A 25,084-nucleotide genomic window follows, 5' to 3' on the forward strand; every position below is an offset into this window, starting at 1 on the left:
AAATTGGAGCCGCTATCGATCATACCTTGTTTTCTTTGTACCATGGGATTCTTGCCACTTAACTGCTTATATAGAAATTTAACTCTATGCTGTGTTTGTCATAATGTGGATCAACCTGCTCTCACTACCGGTTTCGGAGTCCTACTCCATCATCAGGTGAGCTTGGGCAGATCCACAAAATGACAATACGTAACTGGCGCGGAATATGTCCATGGTTGGCAACACTTAATTTAAAAATCGCACCCTCGATGACCTAATTAAAAGTTTATTTGATATGAACCGTATTTGAGCTGTACCATGGATATCTCAGAGGAATATAAAGTAAAATTAGAGGAGTTATAATAGCCAAATTGTTTCAAATCTATGTTATTTTTATTGAAAGCTCTTTAGTTATTTCTCTGAGATGGATAAAGTCTATACTATGATAAAGATATGTTAGTACATATATGACATAAATCGGGATTGATTGATGTTCAATTAGTCTCTGTCACTTCCTGTTTTACTGGAAATTGCCATCTTTGATTTTAAATTTCAATCTAGAGTGGATATGGCTGTGTTAAAACTATTAATCAAGGAGCCTTGGAATTCTTTTCATGCCTTTTTCTGGCCTGCTAAAAGATACCCAAATCGTATTTTTAATCACATAACTCAATTTTTGTCAAATACAACTTGGGCGGCTCATTAGTTTATTTGAAAAAAGCAATTTTTTACGAATAATTTGGTACCACACATTTGGTATTTCGAGTCAAATTGTCGTTATTTCAAATAAACCATATTCAAAAAGGTCAAAAGTTGACCTATCATATGTCATTTTGTTCAGAGTGTCATTTTCTATCGAATAAAGTAAAAAAATACCGAGACTGTCATAAAAGACTGAATACGTCAATCAATCCTAATTTATTATTTTTGGAATTGATCTCAGGCACTCAAAAAGGGATATAATCCTAGATCATATACAGGGTGGTCCGAACTGTATTCCGGAAACTTCGGTAGCATATTTTGCAGATAAAAAGAATTTAAAAACTTCTTATAAATGTATGTCTTAAAATGCTTAGTTTTGGAGATACAGGGTGTAGAAGTTTCATTTTTATTTCGATTTTTTCCAAATAATTTCTGAAGTAACGTCAACATTTGGATGAAAATTGGTGTCTGGTAGTTTTTTGACATGAGAAATTTGATTTTGATGTCGTTATGACTCCTATTTGTAGGGGGCGCCACGTACATGTGTTTTAACTGTTTTAAATAGTAATAACTTTTTGTCTGTACCTGTATAGAACTACTGAGTGAAAAAATATATATTTTCGTAATTTTTTACGTAAAACATATCTCTTGGTAAAAATCGTTATTCTATATTAAAATCGTTCTCCTCGAGATATTTAGAATGGAAGTAGTCAATACATGTCATGCATGCTGAGTAGATAGTTATTTGACTGAAATGATAAATTTGGAAAAAAATTATTTTTTTAAATTAATTATAAAATTTTCTTCGAAAAAATGATAATTGATGATGATTTGGCACAAAAACATTTAAAATTTATGATTTAAGTAAGATTTTAATAATGACAGGTATTGATAATTTTGATTTAAAATATCTTGAGAACTATTACTCGTAGCGATTTTTATTAAGAGACCTTTTTTATGTTAAAAACGTCGTAAATGTATAATTTTTTACTTAGTAGTTTTATACAGGTACGGACGAAAAGTTATTACTCTTCAAACCAGTTAAAAATATGTAGGTGGCGCCCTCTACAAGTAGGAGTCATATTTACATCAAAATCAAATTTATTATACAAAAAACTCCCAGACACCAAATTTCATCCAAATATTGACGTTACTTCCGAAATTATTTGTAATAAATCGAAATAAAAATGGAACTTCTACGTATCTCCGAAACTAAGCATTTTAGGACATACATTTACAAGAACTTTTTTACTTATTTTATCTGCAGAATATGCTGCCGAAGTTTCCGGAATACAGTTCGGACCACCCTGTATACTTACGGATATAATATACTAGATAAATAATAATAACGTAACGTTGAACGGTGGTTTGTACCTTAGTCTAAGGTTTGTACAGGCTATACATATTAATTCAACAAAAAAAACTCAACATGTACCTAAAAATTATCAGGCATACTTTTGCTTTTCCAGGAGTTGTATAATGGTAAACATAAAATTTACCATATCAAACAACTGAAAATCATCACGTCAGAATCAATTGAAAAATCCAAGCACAAAGATGACACAGTTTTAAACATTGAAGAAGTTCCTGCTTGCCCATCTTTGTCCATTCATTTTGAAAAGGGAGAATTCCGGAATATTGACAAGTTGGTTTAAATTTTCGATTTTTTTCTACTATTTTCTAATATTGGATATTTTTTCTAGATTATTAATGTTCACTGTGAAGAAAGTGCACTATATATACGAGAGCAACAAGCAAGAATTTGTTAAGTTGGCAGGCTTGGACGGTGGAGTTCCTTGTGATGTTTTCCATAAATATCTTCCTTTAACGTCAAATGAAAATTTTGTAAGGTCAGTAATAGGTCTTCAAAAATACAATAAAAATATTCTTTATCTAAAATAGAAAACAAATTTCTTGCAGTATAGGTATATAATAAAATTATATAGGGATTCTTGCCACTTAACTGCTTATATAGAAATTTAATTCTATGCTGTGTTTGTCATAATGTGGATCACCCTGCTCTCACTACCGGTTTCGGAGTCCTACTCCATCATCAGGTGAGCTTTGGCAGATCCACAAAATGACAACCACAGCGCAGAGATAGTTAATTCCGACTTGTCGAAAAGTGTCGGTTAGATATTAAGTCCCGAACGGGAGATAGCGGCCTGCGTGCAATGGTAATACTTTCGTACCACCGCACCGGGGCGCAACTATCGATAGTAAAAGGCTTTTTTTCAGACAAGCCAAATTATAAAATAGAAAACAAATTTCTTGCAGTATAGGTATATAATAAAATTATATAAGGATTCTTGCCACTTAACTGCTTATATACTCCCGTTCGGGACTTAATATCTAACCGAACTTTACGGAACGGAATTAACTATCTCTGCGCTGTGGTTGTCATTTTGTGGATCTGCCCAAGCTCACCTGATGATGGAGTAGGGCTCCGAAACCGGTAGTGAGAGCAGGTTGATCCACATTATGACAAACACTGCGTAGAATTAAATTTCTATATAAGCAGTTAAGTGGCAAGAATCCTTATATAATTTTATTATTCTTTATATATACGGGGTGTCCCAATATTCCGTGAACATAGAACTACTATGGATCATAGCATGTAAACTTTTAGTCAAGTGATTAAGATTTACCGGCACAGCGTCGCCGACTTTGACATATTTTCTTTTAATCAAAATATTCTAGGAAACAAAAATGAATTAATTATAAAGATTTAAACAGTTATTATTTACATCAACAAAACTCACCTAATTAACAGCACTGACATAAAGGGCCATTACTACCGCTTTCCCGATTAAAATATTCTATTGCGATGAATTTTTTGCAGCGTTTATTAAGTTATCTTGTACACTTCGCACTAAAATAGGTTCTAAAAGAACAATTTTCGTTACACACATTTTACACAAACCAAAATCTCGTAATACAAAACTAAAGTGTCAAAACGAATGACAATGTCTGGCAACAACGAATTTAAAAATCGCGCCCTCGATGACGTAACTAAAAGTTTATTTGCTATCACATATATAAATATGATTGTTATTAACTTAAAAAATACGGTTTTCAGGAGATATGTATATGGTCCAAACGTGATTGCAGTAAAAGTTTCTTCAATTCTAACGCTTTTATTTTTGGAAGTTCTAAATCCTTTCTATATTTTTCAATTGTTCAGCTTTATATTGTGGTTCTGTGACGAGTACTACTACTATGCTGCAGCTATCATGTTCATGTCAGTGTTTGGTATTGCTTTAACTGTGAGACAGACTAGACAAGTAAGTTTGTGTTTTAATAAATAAACTGCTATTTTTAACATACTTTTTTAAAGAATGAAAGGAATTTGAAGAGCACCGTTGGATCCGCTGATAATTGTATTGTTTTACGAAAACCTTCCTCAAGTAATTCTGAAATTAATGATTACATATCAGAAACTGTTCCTACAAACACTTTGGTACCTGGCGATATTTTGGAGATCCCCGCCGCTGGTTGTACCATGCAATGCGACGCCGTTTTATTGACAGGAAATTGCATTTTGAATGAGTCTATGTTAACAGGTTAACTATATTTTTTAAAACTTGTTTGAAATACAAATGATTCGTTTTTTTACCTCTGTTTTTATTATGATTGAAAAAAACGGCGTCAATGAATGCCTGGAGAATGACAATCGATGATAATTTTGGCGAGGTCAAGCTCTAACGTCATTTACTTGGTTCCATACTCTTTATATTTTAATGGCGCTTACCGCTAGTTGGCCTTAAGATTTATGTCAATTTTTAGTAAACGACGTCTAGAGATTGACCTCGCCAAAATTATCGATTGTCGTTCCCCTACCGTCTTTGACGCCGTTTTTTTTTCGCTCATACGTTAGTATAAACATTTATTTTTATTTAAGGGGAAAGTGTTCCAGTTACAAAAACTTCGCTGCCTAATCTCTCAAGACTGATATATGATCCTAAAGAACATGCTAGACATACTCTGTTTTGTGGTACTGAAGTTATACAAACTCGAAATTTCGGAAATGAGAAAGTTTTGGCCGTTGTGATCAGGACTGGATTCTCTACAGCTAAAGGTCAGTATTACAATACAAAATTACGTTAGGTTAACTCTGGTGAGTTAACAGAATCAATAGTCATGGAGAAAAATTAAAATTGCTATAATATTTTTATGGAGAATTTATGTAGAACACTGTATATCATGGAGTTCATTATCCAAAATCAATTTCAATTCCTTACTAACTGTTTAATTTTAATTTCAATGCCGAAATATTTTACTTTAGTCAATTGTCAAATATAATAATAGATAGTCTATAGCCTGAAACTAAAGGACTTTCATTGTCTTTATTTATTTTGAATATCGTTATCAAGTGTAAACTAATCTAATTCGTAAATCTACAGAGTATTTTTATACTATAGCCAGAAAAAATTAAACCGTGAAAAAGTTGGGTGCAGCCCAAGAACGGTAAACTAATAGGATTGCTCATCCCCATAAGACGTACGTTCGCCTCTTCCCGCGCTTCAGCTGACAGTTGTGACGTCATTGTAGTCCTTACCAAAGCCTTCGTGGCCTTGTCATGATAGTGTGTATTATTAGTTGCCTATGGTAAACTTATAAAAATAACAGCTGAGAAATTTTGAGTTAATTATTTTGTCAATTTTAAATGTGAAAAAGGTGTCTTTAAAGTTTTAGAGCTATAGAGTGTATAAATACGTTCATTTTGTGTTGTGGATTGTGACAAAGTGCATACTAAGTGCCCACGATTTTGTTTATTAATTATTTTAAAGCAAAATATGGAAGTACTCTAAAAAGAATGCTTGCAAAAGGTGATGCTGGGAACTGCTGTTCTTAATAATGCATTATCCGAGTATTTAACACGATTTATACAGTTAATTTTCTATACTGCATACATATAAGGTGTTTAAATAAATAAACTAAATAATGAACGTTTAGATTCGGCAACCAATAATGCACGTGTATGTATTATTGGTTGCCGGATAAGGACTAATAACCATGACAAGGGACTACAATGACGAGTAGCGAGTAGTTTTCGCATGCACCTGGCGGACACTTTTGGCTGAATGAGCAGTCCTATTAGGTTAAATTTTCTATACTGCATACATATAAGGTGTTTAAATAAATAAACTAAATAATGAACGTTTTGCATTCGGCAACCAATAATGCACGTGTATGTATTATTGGTTGCCGGATAAGGACTAATAACCATGACAAGGACTACAATGACGTCACAAAGCGAGTAGTTTTCGCATGCACCTGGCGGACACTTTTGGCTGAATGAGCAGTCCTATTAGGTTAATATATATATACATATAATATTGTATACAAATCACACATGGTCCCCAATACCTGACTTATTCATTGTTTCACCTTTTTGTACATGCTTTTTGTGCTCGCTAAGTCGTACATTTAGATGACGCATGACGTTTAGTCTCTCCACTCTCCAATGTATGGCTCACCGCATTCACAAGGTACCTGGTAGATGTGTTAATGATTCCGGCCTTGTTCTTGTTAGATCTTTTCTGATGTTCCTTTTACATATGGAATAGTCAGGTTGATGAACCATTGAGTCAGTTTTATCATTTGATACAATTTTGTCTAGGGACTTCTTCGACTAACCATTCTAAAGCAACTCCGTTTTAATATTATTTAATTCAACATTTAATGTGTTAATCAAAAATCAAAATAAATAAAGACAATGGACGTCCGAAATTTGTCTGCCACATTCAAAGAGACAGACTATAGCCTGTTTTTAATTAATACGTTTTTCTTTTTTAGGGAGCTTAGTGAGAAGTATTTTATACCCTCCACCTGTAGATTTCCGTTTTGAAAAAGACTCCTACAAATTCGTAATATTTTTGGCGATCGTTGCTGGAATCGGTTTTATATATACAGTGATTGATAAAGTATGTATAAAACATGTCATTTATTTCATTAAATTAACAATTTATTTGATTTTGTAGATTATAAAAGGAACTTCAGCTAGGGATATTATCTTCCAAGCCTTGGACTTGATTACTATTGTGGTTCCACCTGCCCTTCCAGCAGCTATGACTGTGGGCAGCTTTTACGCACAAATTAGGTTAAAAAAGAATCAGATTTTTTGTATTTCTCCAAGAAGTATCAACGTCTCTGGTGGGATAAACTGTGTATGCTTTGATAAGGTAAATACACTTGTATTTAGTTAGTTTTTTAATAACGTAGGATCGAAAAAAAAACGGCATCGAAGACTTATTATAAAAATAAATTACAACCTTCTTCAGGCCAACTGGCAGTAAGCGCTATTAAAGAATAAAGAAGAGCACGAACCAATTAATGACCTCTAGGCTAGGGCTTGACGCTAAAATTATCATCGTCATTGTCCAGCTGTCTTTGACGTTTATGTTGACAAACTGTTAGTTAGGAATAACATTTTGTCAAAAACAGTAAAATTAAAAACGTACTGTTATTGATGATTAACAATTATTCGTCAAACTGTTATTTTTCAATAATTAAATAATCATAAATCATCAACAGTAAGATAGATAATAACCCGTCTGTATAAAAAAACTGGGAGAAAATTTTCAGTGGCTTTTGTTCACAAATTTCTGTAACTAACCAAAAGCATTTGACCCTTGAAGTGGTCTTTTTTTGTTGAAAAACACTGAGAAATTTGTCTTCTTTGTTTCTAAACCTAGTTTTTTTTATGTAAAACCTATTTTTATTTTTATATTTTCTTGTTAAGGTTATATTCATTAAAACCTGCAGAATAATTTTAAATTATTTACAATATTCAATTTGTTTTAGACTGGAACACTAACCGAAGATGGTCTAGATCTACTTTGCGTCGTACCAGTTTCAGAAGCTGCATTTAAATCACCCGTCACTACTGTCAATACTTTGTCTTACGACACTTTCTTATATGGTCTAGTCTGTTGTCATTCTTTAACGACTATAGAAAAGAATATTGTAGGCGATCCTCTTGATTTAAAAGTAAGACCTCAACTACTTTTAAAGTTTTATTTTCTAATATGGATTTTCTTAGATGTTCCAATCAACTGATTGGACACTCGATGACGGCGATATAGCTGACACAAACAAGTTTGATATCATTTATCCGACAGTGCTAAAACCTCCAAGAGGGCATGGATCAGAAGACAATTTGGAAATAGGTATTTTAAGGGAATTTCCATTTTCAAGTAGCGCCCAACGAATGGGCGTTATTATCAGAAGACTGACCGGTTCTCATTTTGAGTATTATTGCAAAGGATCGCCCGAAAAAATCTTAGATCTGGTTAAAAAAGAGACCGTGCCTCCAGATTTCCATGATGTCCTTGAAAAATACGCCCATGAAGGCTATAGGGTGATTGCTTTAGCTCATAAAAAGTTAAAGCTGAACTATACCAAAGTATAATATATATTTGTAAGTTTTTTTTGTGATGTTTAAATATTCTTTATTTTTCAGGTTCAAAAAGTCCAAAGGGAGTCCATAGAAAAAGATCTAAACTTCTTAGGACTTTTAGTCTTCGAAAATAGACTGAAACCTGATACTACCTCCTGTATTCAAGCTCTAAATAACGCCAACATCAGGGTTACAATGGTTACAGGTAATCTTAAAATAGAAACCACTGAAATACAAGTCTGAAAGCTTCTTTTTTCAACAGGTGACAATATTTTGACAGCCCTTTCGGTAGCCAGGCATTGTGAAATCATTTGTTCTGGTCAGAGTGTCATAACTGTCAATAGTGATACTGCTCAACCGCCTAACTTGTATTATACCCTTACAGACGTCAAAGAACCCTCTAAAGGTAGGAATATTTTTATTTTTGTTACAGGGGTTTGATAATAAAAGACTCCTGGATATACAGGGAATGCAGCCAAGTGCGCCACAAATGGATTTTTATTTTATTTTTGAGTTATTGAAAAAAGTGCAGAATTTCTTAAGCAACAAAATTGTCAAAAAGTTGGTCAGATGACAAAATATCGAAATGTCAGAGTTCAGATGTCGATTCTACTTCTGTGTAGCTATTTGTACTAAGTTTCTTAAATATACAGGGACTTTGAAAAAGTTTTTTGATATTTTTCAACAGATTTTCAAAAAAAAATTTCAGATTATTCTATACTATCAAATTCAGTCAGCGTAGTCAGTTTGGATACAATAGAAAGTCAGCTTCAGACAATTACAGCAACTACAGTGAGGGAAAATGTCGGGACAGGAAATGGAGTAGCGAGACCAATCAGTTTGTTTAATAATTATCGATTCGCCATGACAGGAAAGACTTGGGGTGTCCTTAAGGAATATTATCCAGAATTGCTACCAAGAATTTGTACTAGAGGTAAGTTACTTATTCTAAAAAAATATTTTAGCTGTATAGAAGCGACAGTAAGCGCGGCTCCTTTGAAGTATGTGTGGCAAATTTTTGGACCTTGAAGTCACATATTTTGACAATTTAACTCTTTTGTACACTGTAACAAATTTCTAGAAAATTTTTAACTAAACTGAGAAAAATTATTTCTTTATATAGCTATTATCTTATTCTGACGTTTTAATAGTAACAAGAAGAGGAATAGAATATTGACCAGGCATGGGAATTTAAGCATCTGTCTGTGTTGACAATTTTTACGTTTTAATGTAAAAATACAGGTTAAAAAAAGGAAAAATTGCATTTCTCTTCCTTCCCAACCTGTACTTTGAATTATTTTGGCATACATTTTGATTTCTACTCAAATTGAAAGAGATAATATTAATAGAAATACCAAATATAAGGAAATAAATTCATTTTTTGCAATAGACAGAACAGCGTTTTTACAAAAGCTTTACTAATGTGGAAAAGTTTTTTTTTATTTCTCATAAAATTAATTTTACACGTAAAAAACTAGTTTTTTACATTACGTTTTTATTTCACATATTATATTCGTCATCTCCGATTAACCATGAATGATTAAAATTCGATATTAATCGTCATTGAAATTATAGCCTAAAAATATCACCTATAGCGTAAAAATATGAATAAACTCACTTAAATGGTTAGATAATTCTGAGGCTTAACTGTTATTTGAAGGTTAACTGACTAAATTACGTTCTTTCAGGAGCTGTGTTCGCAAGAATGGCTCCAGAACAAAAACAGCAGCTTATCCACGAGCTACAAAGCCTAGGATATGTCGTGGGTAAGTCATAATATTCATTAATGAATTTTTGATGCATATTTAAACATTTTCTTTTGTTGTAGCGATGTGCGGAGATGGTGCAAACGACTGTGGAGCTCTCAAAGCCGCCCACACCGGCATTTCTTTATCAGACGCAGAATCCAGCGTTGCCTCACCCTTCACCTCTAAAATCCCCAACATCAGTTGCGTACTTAACGTTATCCGCGAAGGCAGAGCGGCTCTAGTTACTAGTTTCGGCATTTTCAAATACATGGCCGGATATTCTCTATGTCAATTCGTTTCTGTGCTTATACTATATTCCATTCAATCAAACTTGACTGATATGGAGTTCCTTTATATCGATTTAGCGATAATTTCGATTTTTGCATTTTTCTTCGGCAAAACGGAAGCTTATTCTGGAAAATTACACAAACAGACACCGTTGAGTAGTTTGATAAGTTTCTCGCCTCTGTTGTCTCTTTCTTTACAGATGTTGTTTGTCGTGTTGTTTCAAGTATCGGCATTTGTGCATCTCAAATCAGAACCATGGTATGAACCCTTTAATATGACTGATCCAGACGAGGTTGCTTGTGTCGAGAACTATACCGTTTTTACCGTTTCTTCTTTTCAATATATCATTCTCGCTATTGCATTTTCGAAGGGTTATCCGTATCGCAAATCAATATTTTCGAATTTTGGGTTTATAATTTCAGCTATTTTCATGACTGCATTTTCCGTGTATTTAGCTGTTTATCCTGCCAATTTCTTGTTAGATAGTTTTGAACTAGCTCTACCTGAAGATATGAATTTTCGTCTGTATCTCTTGGCATATGCCGCAGGTAATTTTGTCGTCAGCATATTAGTAGAGCATTTCTTTGTGGAGAATTTAGTTTTTAAGAAATTGCGTTTTAAGTACCATAACGTTGACAAGTCTAAAAAGAAGTACCTCGCTATAGAAAGGGATCTGAAACGAGACGTCAAGTGGCCGGTACTTACGTCAGACTTTAAAAGCGCAGCTAGCCCACTCAACCCCATGCCAGAATGCCATGCGGAGATTGTAGTAGAAACAGACACTAAGTTCGATAAGAATCACGTTCTGAACAAGCTTTACGAAAGCAGTAATGACTTAAATTCCTGTCCAAATTCTGCATTTACTACTCCAAACCATCAGTACAACACCCCCAATCATTACGCGCATAGACCCTCTTTAGTCAACCACGAAACTGGATATTTTTCCGAAGAAAATCTGGATTTTTCTAGTTTTCCCACACCCTCAAGAAGTGACACGTTTAAGTCGCTCAGCAACAACCAGAGCAGCTACGATATGGCCAGTTCCCAGCTGAATATTCCCGATATACCCTTCGACGATGTGGGCGTGACTGTTGTGGTCACGCCCACTTCCCCTGCCCGGGCGGTAAACGCCGAGCACGTCACGGACTTTGACCACTCCCCCGGCGTGGCGTACTCGCAGTTTAACGCGTTCGGTATTAGCAAAAGTCCTCCAGATGGCGGAAGCGACGATTGTTGGCGCGTAGAATTGAATAATTTGGACGTGATCAGGTGAGATAAGGAGTTTTTTACATGTTTAGGCGTTTCTTTAGGGTTTAGGTGACAGTTTAATCATAGATTGGTTTTATGTGCTAGGTTTTTTTCTTAGAAAGGAAAATCATTCGTGATAATTGGCAGTTGTCCGTTTCGATTGAGGATATTAAATGTAAATACAGACCATCTAATGAAATATTTCAGATAACTTTTTGGGATTAATTAGTATTTCAATTGGCATTTTGTTGGTTAGTTTGTACTTAACATTGAATAGTTACAGTTACTAGTTATTGTTACAGCACAGGGAAAGTGTGAAAAATGTATGAGTTATGATCTTATGTAATTTGAAAGATTTAAACACTATCTGTGTCCATTTATGGTTGATTATTCTTCATATTCATGAAGTTTTCGACATTATAAATAAGTAATTGAAATAAATATGCATGATCAATAAGGCTCTGAATATTGACAGTTTTTGTTTATCTGTCATTATTCAAAGTTTGATTGATTCTATAGAACTTTTTATTAAGGAAAAAATAGATTAAGCAACTTCCATTGATGAATTAATCTGTACTTATTAAGCGTCTATTTTTCTTTCTCTTTGTAATAGATCTATAGTCTCGTTAGATGCATTTGTGTTGATCCAAATGTCATTTATATGTCATTTTTAGATCTCTGTTTCTTAATGCGTGGTATTATTGCTAGTTGGAAATATTATGGCTAGGTTAATAATTAAGATTTATAGATTTTGTAACAATTTTTAGATATTTAAACATTTAGAAAGCGTGAAAAATATATTTTTAGATTAGATAGTAGAATAAAATACAATTATTAATAATCTATGCTATGTGTGGCAAGAGAATATATGATGTTGACCTGTGACAACTGACTGTCATACATTCTTTTGCTAAATAAACTATAATGAAAATTTGAACTAGAGTTTCGAACAAAAATATGTAGGTGCACCTCTTGTTTGCTAGGGCATAAAGTGATTAGAAAAGTGATTTTTAAGATACAACAAAATATTTCAAATCATTTACGAATAAGAAATAAAACTTTTTAGTTTTATTTAAAAAAGAAAAAAAACTTAAACACGGTTATATCCCTTACCAAGTACCAAAGAAGAGATTATTTTTTTTTCGTTTAAACACATTATGTAGCCTAGTTTATTATTTTTATAGGTATAACTTTATTTAGGTGCTAATACTCGTTATTTTTTTGAGAGTGATCCTACTAATGACATTTTACTTATATGTCTCCCCTTCTAATTAAGTTCATTAATAGTATTAAGTTTATAAATTTGAGTTGTTTAGACAAAGTTCCCAATGTCCAATATACTCGTCATGTTAGCCAATGTTAGTAGATACCGAACGATAGAAAAAAAACGACATCAAGTTGGATAGGTACTAACGAATGATAGATTCGACTTATAAAATGTTAGCGATCTTCACTTTGACGTCGTTTTTTTTTGCTCGTACGGTATATTTTCCTTAGATGTTTAGCGGGAATCTACTTGCTGTGCAAAAATTCCAAAAACAATCTGCTGAAATATCGTATTTATTAGTTGTTAAGTGGTATTGAAAACCGAATTGTATTACTTAATTTTTAATATTTATATACACACCAAGGGATTTCAGATCTATTAACTAACTATCTGTGATCACAATATTTGTCTTGGCCAAGTATATTCAGCAGACTTTTATCCCTTGGTCTGTAGTCATCTATTAGCTACTTAAAATACTTTTTATTTTTTACATAGTAATTTATTTAATATATATTAATATTGTTTAAATAGGGTTATATTTTCTTGTAATAATTAATATCTTTTTACTAATTTTACATTTTTTTGCAATATAACGTTTTCATGTTTTAAATTGATTCTTTATTTAAAATCATAGATTACAACTATTTTAATTAGCATGTCATATTATAGGCTCATGCCCCTAGGGGAGGAGCCTAAGGTAATTAGAAATAGAGGTGAATATACAAAAGGATAGAGAACGTTTTCTTAGGTTGGTTCCAAAACAGAATTTTGTATCGTTCTAGAATGGTATGTGTCGACTTGGAGAGTTCTGTTACTTTGTGGTTACTTTATTAAAATTAAATGTGGATTGGGACAGGTTTTGAGCTGATTTTAGAATTCAATTCATAACCTAATTTTTAATTATTAATATAGGTTAGATATTTTCGATATAAATTTTTATTGGATTGATTTATGGATTATTAAATTTATTAGCCGACCATACCAACAGGTATGGTAGGCTATTAAGATCGGCAAAAAAAAAGTTTTTTTAATTTCACTGAAAATGAGTTATTGGGTCATAAATGACCTAAATACAACATATTTTCATGGTGTCTGTCCGTCTGTCTGTAACACGATAACTCAAAAATCGCTAAACCGATTTTAACCAAATTTGGCACAAAAATACTGTGGCACCAGAGAATCTGGCCATTAGTTCTTGGTGGGGGTGGGGGGTTGGTAAGGGGGTATGGGAGGGAGTTAAAACTTTTAAAAAATCGTAACTTCAAAATTACAGTAGCTAGCGAAACGCGGTTTTCAATTTAAGATTAGGAATAATATTTGCAACAAAATTTGTAATAACATCAAAATCAAAGTCGCAGTTTTTGAGATAAAAAAAAATTTGGAAAAATTCCTTTACTTTGAAACTAAAAGAACTGCCTACCAACTTTTTATTAACATATTTTAGTATGGGCTGCTATACGTGCCTACTTTTTTTATTGCGATTATCACCTTTACTTTATTTAACAAAAGTCTCAAATCATCTTCAGTGGTATCTACAAACTCAACATCGCTGTCCTCTTCGTCACTCATCATATTTAGTACAAAAATATTAAAATCTTTATTTGAAATATGTATAAAAACCAAATAAAACTTGAGGAATCAGCTAATTAAAAAGCGAAAATAGCTAAAGAAATAGAAGAAAAACAATAATCAGTTGACACACAGCTTAATACGCAGGTCAGATTTTTGACTTGTGGTCAAAATCACCATTCTGAATCCAGTTCACGAACGATTAAAATTATGATTGGAACGAAAAAGTTATCGTTAGCCAAACGATTTTTTCGTTGGAATTTTCTCTACTACTCATAAGCGTAACCGTACCGGTTCTCTGCTATGTTGGAACAAACCTCCTATTTAAAGTTTTTGCCCAGCAATTGAGTTACTTACCTTATTTTATTTTTTAAGAAGTCATTCTTATTTAATTATATATCAAAATTTTCATGTATACAGGGTGGTCCGAACTGTATTCCGGAAACTTCGGCAGCATAGTCTGCAGATAAAAATAAGTAAAAAAGTTTGTATAACTGTATGTCCTAAAATGCTTAGTTTCAGAGATACAGCGTGTAGAAGTTTCATTTTTATTTGGATTTTTTTCCAAATAATTTCGGAAGTAACATCAATATTTGGTTGAAAATGTCCATATGACTCCTACTTGTAGATGAGGGTGCCACCTACATATGTTTTAACTGGTTTGAAGAATAATAACTTTTCGTCCGTACCTGTATAAAACTATTAAATAAAAAAGTATACATTCACGACGATTTTTAAGTCAAAAAGGTCTCTTCGGTAAAAATCCCTACCGAGTAATGGTTCCTGATATATTTTTAATCGAAATTATCAATACCTGTCATCATTAAAAATAAATTAAACATGTTGGCTAAATAATTATTAGATTAAAATCATAGATTTGAAATATTTTTGTGCCAAAAGTTCAATAGAAACTGTTTTATCATTTTTTCGAAGGAAAATTTATGATTAATTTAAAAAAAAAGTTCACAAATTTATTATTTCAGCCAAATAACTATGTACGCAACATGTATATTGTTTGTCAATAATGACATGTAGTGACTATTTTTATTCTAAATATCTTGAGACCTGTTGCTCTTAGCGATTTTTACCAAAAGACATTCTTTATGTAAAAAATCACGGAAATATATATTTTTTCACTCATTTTCGGACCACCCTGTATATTGACAAAAAATAAAACCAACAAACATCGTATTAGAAAATGTATTAACTTTGTTATCTGCTTAAATAACTAAATTTTCAATAAAACCTGTCTTTTATATTTATTTTCAACAAGTGCTTTTTTCCTTAAAATTATAAAAACTTCAAGCATAAAATAATTAATAAACCATCTTTATCAAACAATAGTTATTTTAGCTTAACAATCAGACTAAAAGCCATCTAAAAAAATGTTAGATTTTTTCTACAATCCTACCGAAGATAAAGAGATAAATTTTAAAACCGATAATATAGAGTAAAATAAAAAGATTTAATATTTGTATAAAAAACGCAGGCCCTGTTTTAAGAACGCCCAATAATTATTGTATAAATTCGAAACAGAAGCTTATAACAATATAATTTTACGTTCAAATAACGTTATCGGAACAACAGACTTATTCTAAGTTGTATAAAAATAGTATATACAATATAGTTTGGTTTTTCGAGCTGCAGGGATGATAGACATTCAAGAGAGCAACGTGACAACTCAAAAAGTGCCTCCCGTTCACAACACACTCTAGGTAGTCATGATATAGAGTTTAAACTGCTACATCAGTGTCCATATTCACCCGATTTAGATCCAAGCGCCTTCTTTTCATATCCCAAGCTAAAGTTTAGCTTATACGTTCAAATAATATCTTGAACGCACTGTATACTCTATGAGATCGAACCTCACTTATTTTACTAATAGGTTTAGATAATATCCATATATAAGCAATACCAAATAAACTTTTAGTTACGTCATCGAGGGCGCGGTTATTTAATTCATTGTTGCCAACCATGGACATATTCGACGCTGGGGTGGCTAACTGGAATTTACATTGCCCGCTGGCGATTCAGGTGGTAGCTCTGCTCTAAAAATTGTCACGTTGCCATATTTATTTATTTATTTCCTGATATTTTGATTCGTTTTGACACTAAGTTTTGCATTACGAGTTTTTGATTCAAGTGAATTGTGTTGAGATAATTTAAGCTTAATTTTTTTTACTAGCAGACCTTGCAGTCGCAAATAGTTTTTTTTAAACCGCTTGTAGTGCGAGGTATACAAGATGGCGAAGCAGCTTAACAGTCGTTGCAAAAAACTCATTACAGCCTTATTAGAACATTTTGAATGGGAAATCTGTAATATAATGGCCCCTTATGTCTCTTAAGTGCTGTTAAGGAGGTGAGATTTGTTGATGTAAATAATAACTGTTTATATATTTATAAGTAATTCATTTTTGTTTCCTAAACTACTTTGATTGAAAGAAAATATGTAAAAGTGGGCAACGCTGTGTCGGTCAAGCTTAATCACTCAACTAAGAGTTTATTTGGTATGATCTATAGAGAAGCAATTCAAATTTAATTTCTATGATCGCTGCATCTCGAAAAGATATAATTCTACCTTATACCTTGTTTTACTTTATTTATTTACAATTCTTCGAAGAAGGCCACGCGACTTTTGGTACTTCCACTCTTGCTTTTCTTGAGCGTTGAATACTTGTTTTCGCCAGACTTCACTTGCTCTTCGTGCAACTGATCAAAATCGGTCGCTTTTTCCGTCACTTTTAGAACAGCTATCTCTGTACGCAATTCTTTAAGTTGATTTTGGAGGTGTTTTGATTTTTCAAGATATTCCACTCTGGAAAAAAATACAATTACATGATACAGGATGTAAATAAATAAGTGCAAATGTCAGGAAATGACTGCTTTTCCGTCCTTGTATATTTTTATATTCTAATTATTTTTAACAAGTAGTAAATAAATCGGAAAGTGCAAGAACACCAACAATTAATTAACTCTAAAATGAATTTTATAATTGTTAGTAACTATGTTCGAAGATTCACAAAAATCCACCTCTAATTCAAGTTCTCATCTTAATTCCAGATTTATACACTTGTGTCCTGTTTCTCCTTTCTCAGGACTTTGATGCCCTGAGCAACGTTAGAGCGTTTCACGCATCCGTCATCCGACGATACGATATTAATTTTGTTGGATATACGATTTGCTTGTGATTGGTGGCATTTTATATTTTCATTTCCATAACGCTAGCAACGTTGTCGCGAGAGAATTTTAAGAAAACTGATTCTTTAATATATTTTTTGCTATGATCTTCTGAACAGAGTGTGGACCGTCTGGCTGTCGGTGGACGTTGTGTTCACTACCGCGCATCATATCTGTATTCAACATTTGTTCACTATTGCGCATCACAAATTCGCCCTGTATTTCAAGAACTAAGAAGGCTAGGACAAACATATGTGGAGCATATTTAGTTTCATAAAAAAGTAGTAAACAATGTGAAAATCGCACATTGTATATCTACTCATAAATGAGAAATCCCATAAAACACACGAAAATAGGATACCCTGTACAGATGTGATGCGCAATAGTGAACCGCAGTAGTCTACCGGCAGCCAGACGGCCCGCACTTTGGTCAGGAGAGCATAGCAAAAGATATATTAAAGAACCAGCTTTCATAAAATCCTCTTTTTCCCGACTTTGCTAGCTCTTGTACTATTATATTTTTATTAAGGTTAGATTAAATTTAAAGTGTCAAATCGTCTATTATCGTCTTTGAATAAGAAGACTAAGGAAGGAGCATATCAAAAATCTTAGGTACACCGCGATGGGCCTCAAATATGGCCGACTTAAATTCCGGTTTATCAGTGTCGTTCTAATTTTATTTAAAAAATGTAAAACTATGATGTAGGGTAGACGTGGGGTAGACTCAATAATTTGTTGTTTTATTTTACGTTGTGAATAAATGTTGGTAGTTATTAAATTGTTATAAAAATATATAATTCTAATAAAAATAGATAAGTTATAATAAGTATTTATTAACACAAACATCCGATACGCTACTGAAGCAGGTAAGTCAAATTAGCGTATCTAAATTCTTTGACATCTAATCTTTGACAGTAATAAATAAAAGCTAAAATGCAAGAAAAATATATAATTTAGTTAATTTAAGTGAATTTCATAAATGATCGGTTTACTACACGTAAGTATATTATATAGTCACTTACTAGCGAAAAGTTGTTCCATTATTTCACTCAGTTTTTGCCGAGATTTTACCGCACGCTACACAACCAACTATTTTAGAGTCTTTTTCGATAAATCGCGATAGTGTCACTGTTAATTTAAGTTCTGCCACAATTTCCATCTAGATTTACTACCTTTATACAACTATTAGTAGTAGAATAAATAATAAATAACATAAAATAAGCTCCGTAAAGACTGACAAATCCACAAAATTTCAAATCAAATTCAAATGTGTCAAATGAATCGTCAAACAGAACTGTCAAGGATCCCCACCCTAGAGAGTTTTTATGGTGCCTTTTCCGCCCACCATGCATGAATACATGGATAGCATTATGCTCCTTCCTTAGTCTTCTTATTCAAAGATTATCGTACGATCGTTCTCCGCTGACGGGCTGGAGTAAAACATTTACGGACGAAAAGTGGCGCGAAAACGCTATGACCAATCAGAGCGCCGTCGCGTCGGACCATCGTATTAACCTTTGGTATCAACGGATAACGGATGCATCAAAATCAAACTTTAGACCATTGGAGGATTCCCATTCCAAAGTATAGATAGAGTCTTCCAGGTCTATATTGCTTTTAATATCTAGTAGTTCATATGTACCATAATAAGAAACTTTTATTAAGACATAAATAACAAAATAGAACATTTTTTTCTGTTTATATGACACACTGATGGGTGTGTTAAAGAATATCATAATGTTAAGGATTAAAAATACAGAAAAAAAGTTGAAATGCGGAAATAGAGAAAAAAAAATCATCAAGATCATGTAGTAAGTAGTAAAGTTTGTTACCTCTCTTTTTCTATTTCTAAAGATAATTGTTCGGCATCTCCGTGAGCTATAAGATCATATGAATTTATATTCAAATTAAAATCTGGTGATGTCGATTCACTTTCTAACAGTGAATATTCAGAGTGAGCGTTGTTTGGCGATAAAGGACCAGAATATAACGTTGTAACAGACTGTAAAAATAAAATACTAGATTAATAATACCTAATGATAAAAAACAGTGTCACAGTCGCCTTTGAAATGACAGGAAACGAGCGATTCCACACACAAACCAATTTCCAAAAATATTTTTTTTACCGGAAGGATTTAGGTGTAAATGATTAAATTTCCATCCAAATTACCATAGATTTTTTATTTCAAAGACCACTATGACGCAATTTTTTTCGTTTATATTGTATGTACTTAATAAACTTACTGAAATTGGTGATGCTGGTGTGGATCCATTGTAATTGGAACTGCGACTTAGAAAGTCCAACAGTTTTTCTTTGGCTTGTTTTTCGGCTGCGCGAGCCTTTAATAATTCGTCTTTGAGTTTATTAGCTTCGGCCGCTCGTCTCTCCGATTCCTCGACTAATCTGGCAGTCAGCATTTCAGCCTCTCTCGTTTTTCTTTCCAGGGTAACCTTTATAACAGAAAAATGCCAGAAAAATAGCAACAAATGGGATAGTTATCTTAATAAAACAAATAACAAAAAAACGCAACGGAGAAATTTTTAGTCAAATTTACAATGAAAATTCTAAACAGTTATTATACCGGGCGCGTCTCAAAAGTGGTTTATCAGATAAAAAAAAAAGAGATTTGGTATGTTAGTATATTTATGACAAATTAGGATTGATTGACGTATTCAATTCTTTTCGGCCACTTCCGGTTTCCCTGGAAATTACTACAACTTTAGATTTTTAAATAGCACCATCGGTATTTTTTTACTTTATTCGATAGAAAATGACATATCATGTCAACTTTTGACATTTTTGCTTAAAACAAAATTGAATTTTAAATTTCAATCTAGAGTGCCATGGCTGTGTTAAAAACACTAATTTTTAATCTAATAAAATAGAAACCTAGGATAATTTGATCGTCTAATGTCTAATGTTATTCGTGTCTTATCCTGGCCGATTAAAAGATGTCCAAATCGTATTTTTAATCATATCTTAATTTTCTCAAATGGAACGAGGCTCATTGGCATAATGGGAAAAAGCATTTTTTTACGAATAATTTGATACCACACACTTGGTATTTCGAGTCAAATCGTTATGAATCGCATGTTGCAATTTCAAATAAACCATATTCGAAAATGTCAAAAGTTGACATATGAAGGTGCGTTCATATGTTAAAAAAAATTATTTGCGCGGCGCGGCGCAGACGGTGTGAACGCACCTTTATATGTCATTCTATTCAGAGTGTCATTTTCTATCGAATAAAGCAACAAAACACCGAGGGTACTGTTTAAAAATCAAAAGTTGTAGTCATTTCCCGTGAAACAGTGACAGAAAACAATTGAATACGTCAATCAATCCTAATTTCTGTCATATATTAATACCAAATCTCGATTTTTTATCTGAAAAAATAAAAAAGTTATAGGGATTTAGGGATGAGCCACTTTTGAGACGGACCAGGTATTATAAATAGTAGGGTGGGTCAAAAAATCCAATATTTTTTTTCTATTTATACTCAGAAAAAAAGGTTGTTAGACACCTCAAAAAATTCTCTCCAAGTATCAGGGTTGGCATGATATATTCAATGATATATATCGGATATATATCATTGATATATATCATGATATTTTTTTTGTTTCGTTTCTTTGACCTGTATACTATATATTTTTTGTTTTTACTCTTGGCTTTAGGTCGTTGGAATTGCAAAGATGTTTCTAGATTTTGTTCATTATTTTATTTTATGACGACGTTTCGATGCCTCTATAGTTTCAATAATTTTTTTTATTTAAATCACATGTTTAAAATTTAAAAAATCACTTGATTTAAATCGCGATTTAAATCATGATTTAAATCATTTGATTTAAATCATGTCAACCCTGCTTAGGACTAAAAGAAAACTAGAAAAAAAGTTTAAAATATTTCTTTGTTCATAGAAACTCAAATTTGTACAAATTTTCCCGAAACTCATAAAATACATTGGAATTGTTTGAATTATTAATCAAAAACTGTAGAAATTATTATGCATTGAAGTTTAACGATGAATATCTTTTAAACGGTTAATTTAATCGACTAATCATAAGAAACCATTTTTGTAGATCAGTGAATTTCCTGCAAAATTAACCATGAGTTATGCGTATCATAATGATTTTTTGTTAACGAGTTATAAAATTCATCCCTAAAATAATCAAACTTCAACCTTTAATAACTTTCGAACGGTGAGGTTTATAAAAAAAATGTAAGAGACTTTTTTTGTAGAGAATTAAATTTCCTACCAATATACATATGAGATGTTTTTTCGAAATAGTAAATACCGAGATATGAATTTTTCTTTCTAATAATAAGGAAAAAAATAGAAAACTGAAAGGCGGAGGGCCTTCCTAATAAAAATTAAGAGTTCATACTTGGAGAGAATTTTTTAAAAGTGTCTACCAACCTTTATTTTAGAGTATAAAGTGAAAAAATAGTCGATTTTTTTGACCCACCCTAATAAACAGTTTAATTAAAAATCCAAAACACCGAGAAAGAAAAATGTTATTATACCTTTTCTTCATCTTTTCGCATGGCAGTTAACCTTAACCTAGTAATTTCCTGTTCCGCTTCTGCTGCTTTTTGACTCAGCAATCGCGCTTCCTCTTCAGCAACTCTACTTTTTTCCGCCAATAGATCGGCACTTTCTTCTGACCTTCTCTAAAATAGGAAATTGCCAGTAAAATACCATAAACACTTATAATATTAATATTTACAAGAGCCTCGTTAGCAAGCCTTATTTCTTCTTGGTACTGTAACAGTCTTTGCTCCATATTAGCCCTGTCTCTTTCTGCTTCTTCCCTTAGTTGTTTCTCTCTTGCTAATCTAATTTAATATACATTTTATTATTAAATTATTTTGCTAAGGACAACCGCAAACAAAAACAGAAATAATTTTCTCTTGTCAAAGTAAGAATCTTCAATTATAATAATAATAGCTCCCGTATATAGCGTTTAACGCCTTGGGAGTAGCAAGGTACAGCTTGCCATACTAGAGCCGTTCGGCATACAAGGAAGGTAATGTGGCTAGCACTACGCTTCAACCGCTTATTATTACCTCAGGATCGTGAATCCCAAGTACTCATTTCTAAGGCTGAGTCGCCCTAGGTACCCAAACTATTTTTATTTAAAATTAAAATAGTCGGCAGATGATATGCCGGGTGTGGGATTCGAACCTCAACTACCTTGAGATTGGTAGACGAGAGCCTGTACCTCTACGCTACGGGGCACCTTCAATTATAAAACTATAAAATCTTTTAAAATTTACACCGCCCTCATTCAAAAAATACCGGGTCCATTTTCAAAGTAATTATTGCTATCTTGTGAGTTTAATTTAAATTTAATTTACTGAAACCTGTGATAATTGTGAAAAAGTGACATTAAAAACATAAAAAGCTGTGTGAACTGCAAAAACTATTGTGGATCGTGGCATATATTATACTCTGTTTTTTTTTCTCAGGTAAGATTTCGACAGACAATGACAGAAAAAAAGCAGATGACGTCCCATACCAATCTATTTATTTTAGGCAAAGATTTTACTAAAAAAGTCTCTAATAATTTTTAAGTTAACTATGGATTAGTTTAAATACAAATCCGTCATGCGTCGTCTCTTGTTGTTTTTAACCAGTTTTATTGGTTTATTTCAAAAATGACAGATCGTATTTCAATTTTATTGGTTTGACGGAACGATAAACGACAAACGGACGCCGATGCGTATGAACTCGCCTTTAGATTTTTGACGCTTGTCAAAGTCTTGCCAAATTATAGGTTATAATTTTGTGTCAACTTTTGTCAAATACCCTGTGTTTTGGAAGATGATGCATTTTGATTCATGTTATTACGTGTGTTTTGTGTCTTTTGAAGTCAAGTGGAGGAAAAATCGAGTGAAAATTAACTGTAGACCCAGAGCACAGTTTATAGTTAATACTCGGTGTCCAGGCAGAAAGATACACCAATAAAGTTATCATCAATAAAGTTTGTTCTATTTTTTACATATCAACTCACCGATTTCTTTGAACTTGTCTTCTCTGTTTTTCTTCTTTGGCTGCAGCTTTCATTTGTTGAAGTTCCATTGAATCTGGCTTTCTTCTCCTCATAAAAAGATCGTGATTTCCCATACACAAATCCAATATCTCAAAATTTAATACAACACTAAAAAGATTCCAAAAAAATAAATCAAATTATACTTACCAATTTGTTCATTCTGACTTTTTGGCTAATAAAAACGAAATTAGGAGAACTTTTATCCACAGCCTTAATAATAAATTTCTTGTCGTCGAAGCTAATATGTCTGATCTCACTCCACGTAAATGTGGTTTTTGGTTGTAGTTTGTTTTCTTTTTCGTATATATTTAGTCCTAGAGCAGTTACACCTAACCATAACTCAGTCTCTTTTTTGTTCTAAAAGTTAATTGTTTTTTGGTATTTTTCTAATATAACAACATTAAAGTTACCTGAATAGGAAAATAATTTACACCGTACATATCTAAATCTTGCGCTATTTTGAGGTATTCCATTTCTGCCTCGTCTCGAGACATACCTCTGTGATCGGCATACCATACCCTGATTCTTTCCTCCCACATTTCGAGCGTCATTTGGTACTGATCAATTACACGTTGGGGCAGCAAGTCCTCACTCGCCAGCATTCCAGGCTTGTACGTGTCTTCATCGAAATCACCAAACTAAGGTATTAAATTTATTTTATTCAAGAATGTTTTATGTATCATGCCATAACTGTACTTTAGCTTGAACTGCATAGCTCGCTAGTAACACGGAAGCTTCAGGTGGACAATATATATCCATAGATAAAATAGCCTGCTTAACTTGTAAAAAAAATAAATGTTGCGTTACTTCTTGTACTAACTCTTCTGCAACTTCTTCTGGATAAAACTTAGCTAGAAACATAAACGAAGCTGTTTGGTGGTTCTTTTGTATACTTTGGTCTTGAACTAAAAAAAAAATTATATACAACGGTTTATTCAAATGTCTATGATAAATTTTTACCTTTTTTGTCTAATTTTAACCAAGATATGAATCCTTTTGAATCTTCAAACTGTAATCCAAAATACCATGTTTCTCTCAAACCAATCGTTCGGCAAACTAATTCAAAAAGATCTCTCCCTGTAGCTCGCCACTGTAAGAATAAAAACAAGCTCCAATGAGTTCCGAAACAAAATTATACTAAAATAATTAGATCCTCGTTTTAAACAATAGGGCACACATCATATACGAAACGAAACAAAGGTAATTAAGTGAAAAAGAGACGTAAACAAATTAGTAAACAGAAAACCATCCAGACCTCCAAGTTGAACTCCAATTCTGCATCCAAAGTGCACACTTTTACCGGAAAGGATTTTCCACATTTCTTCCTGCGAAAGGGCGTCATCCTATCGATCATGCTTAATTGAAAAACTACTCTAATTAATAAATTACATTTTTAAAAAGCTTTATTCCAAATTGTTATGAAATTACTCATGTTGATATGTCACTGATTTCTGTCATTTCTTCTGTCTTTTTTCAACTCAGCTGTTAAATTGAAGGAGGGGGGTTTTCAAAATAAAATTAAATATATTTTAATTTTCTATTTTATTAACGAAAGTCATAAGATCTTATTTACTTTGTGTATTTATTATAAATGTACTTATTTCATATCTCTTTTTATGAGCACCATAAATACTTTAAGAAGTGTAGAAA

General features: G+C 32.6%; 2 protein-coding genes across 2 annotated transcripts in view; one reads left to right on the top strand and one right to left on the bottom strand.

The window, feature by feature from the left end:
- The window catches only part of LOC115881733 (probable cation-transporting ATPase 13A3), a 29,671-nt gene extending 16,096 nt beyond the window's left edge, over window positions 1-13,575 (top strand). The window contains exons 6-17 of the mRNA XM_030899352.1: window positions 3,761-3,965; window positions 4,019-4,244; window positions 4,583-4,759; window positions 6,481-6,608; window positions 6,666-6,866; window positions 7,489-7,674; window positions 7,727-8,089; window positions 8,147-8,288; window positions 8,346-8,489; window positions 8,793-9,017; window positions 9,772-9,849; window positions 9,912-13,575. Of these exons, the coding sequence (XP_030755212.1) occupies window positions 3,761-3,965; window positions 4,019-4,244; window positions 4,583-4,759; window positions 6,481-6,608; window positions 6,666-6,866; window positions 7,489-7,674; window positions 7,727-8,089; window positions 8,147-8,288; window positions 8,346-8,489; window positions 8,793-9,017; window positions 9,772-9,849; window positions 9,912-11,392 (3,556 nt within the window). The 3' untranslated portion in view covers window positions 11,393-13,575. The remainder of the gene's footprint in view (window positions 1-3,760; window positions 3,966-4,018; window positions 4,245-4,582; window positions 4,760-6,480; window positions 6,609-6,665; window positions 6,867-7,488; window positions 7,675-7,726; window positions 8,090-8,146; window positions 8,289-8,345; window positions 8,490-8,792; window positions 9,018-9,771; window positions 9,850-9,911) is intronic.
- Window positions 13,576-15,449: 1,874 nt separating this feature from the next.
- Window positions 15,450-24,906, bottom strand: LOC115881466 (merlin). Its single transcript, XM_030898947.1, has 11 exons — window positions 24,690-24,906; window positions 24,395-24,524; window positions 24,131-24,339; window positions 23,845-24,072; window positions 23,582-23,791; window positions 23,396-23,523; window positions 22,109-22,217; window positions 21,906-22,052; window positions 19,625-19,831; window positions 19,213-19,382; window positions 15,450-17,018 (listed from the first exon to the last, which is right to left on the bottom strand). Exons 1-11 carry the CDS (start codon window positions 24,786-24,788, stop codon window positions 16,808-16,810), a joined length of 1,848 nt encoding a protein of 615 aa, XP_030754807.1. The 5' UTR covers window positions 24,789-24,906; the 3' UTR covers window positions 15,450-16,807.
- Between the last annotated feature and the right edge of the window lie 178 nt (window positions 24,907-25,084).

The sequence above is a fragment of the Sitophilus oryzae genome, unplaced genomic scaffold (genome assembly GCF_002938485.1).
Source record: "Sitophilus oryzae breed Bouriz unplaced genomic scaffold, Soryzae_2.0 scaffold_172_pilon_pilon, whole genome shotgun sequence".
Taxonomy (NCBI): domain Eukaryota; kingdom Metazoa; phylum Arthropoda; class Insecta; order Coleoptera; family Curculionidae; genus Sitophilus; species Sitophilus oryzae.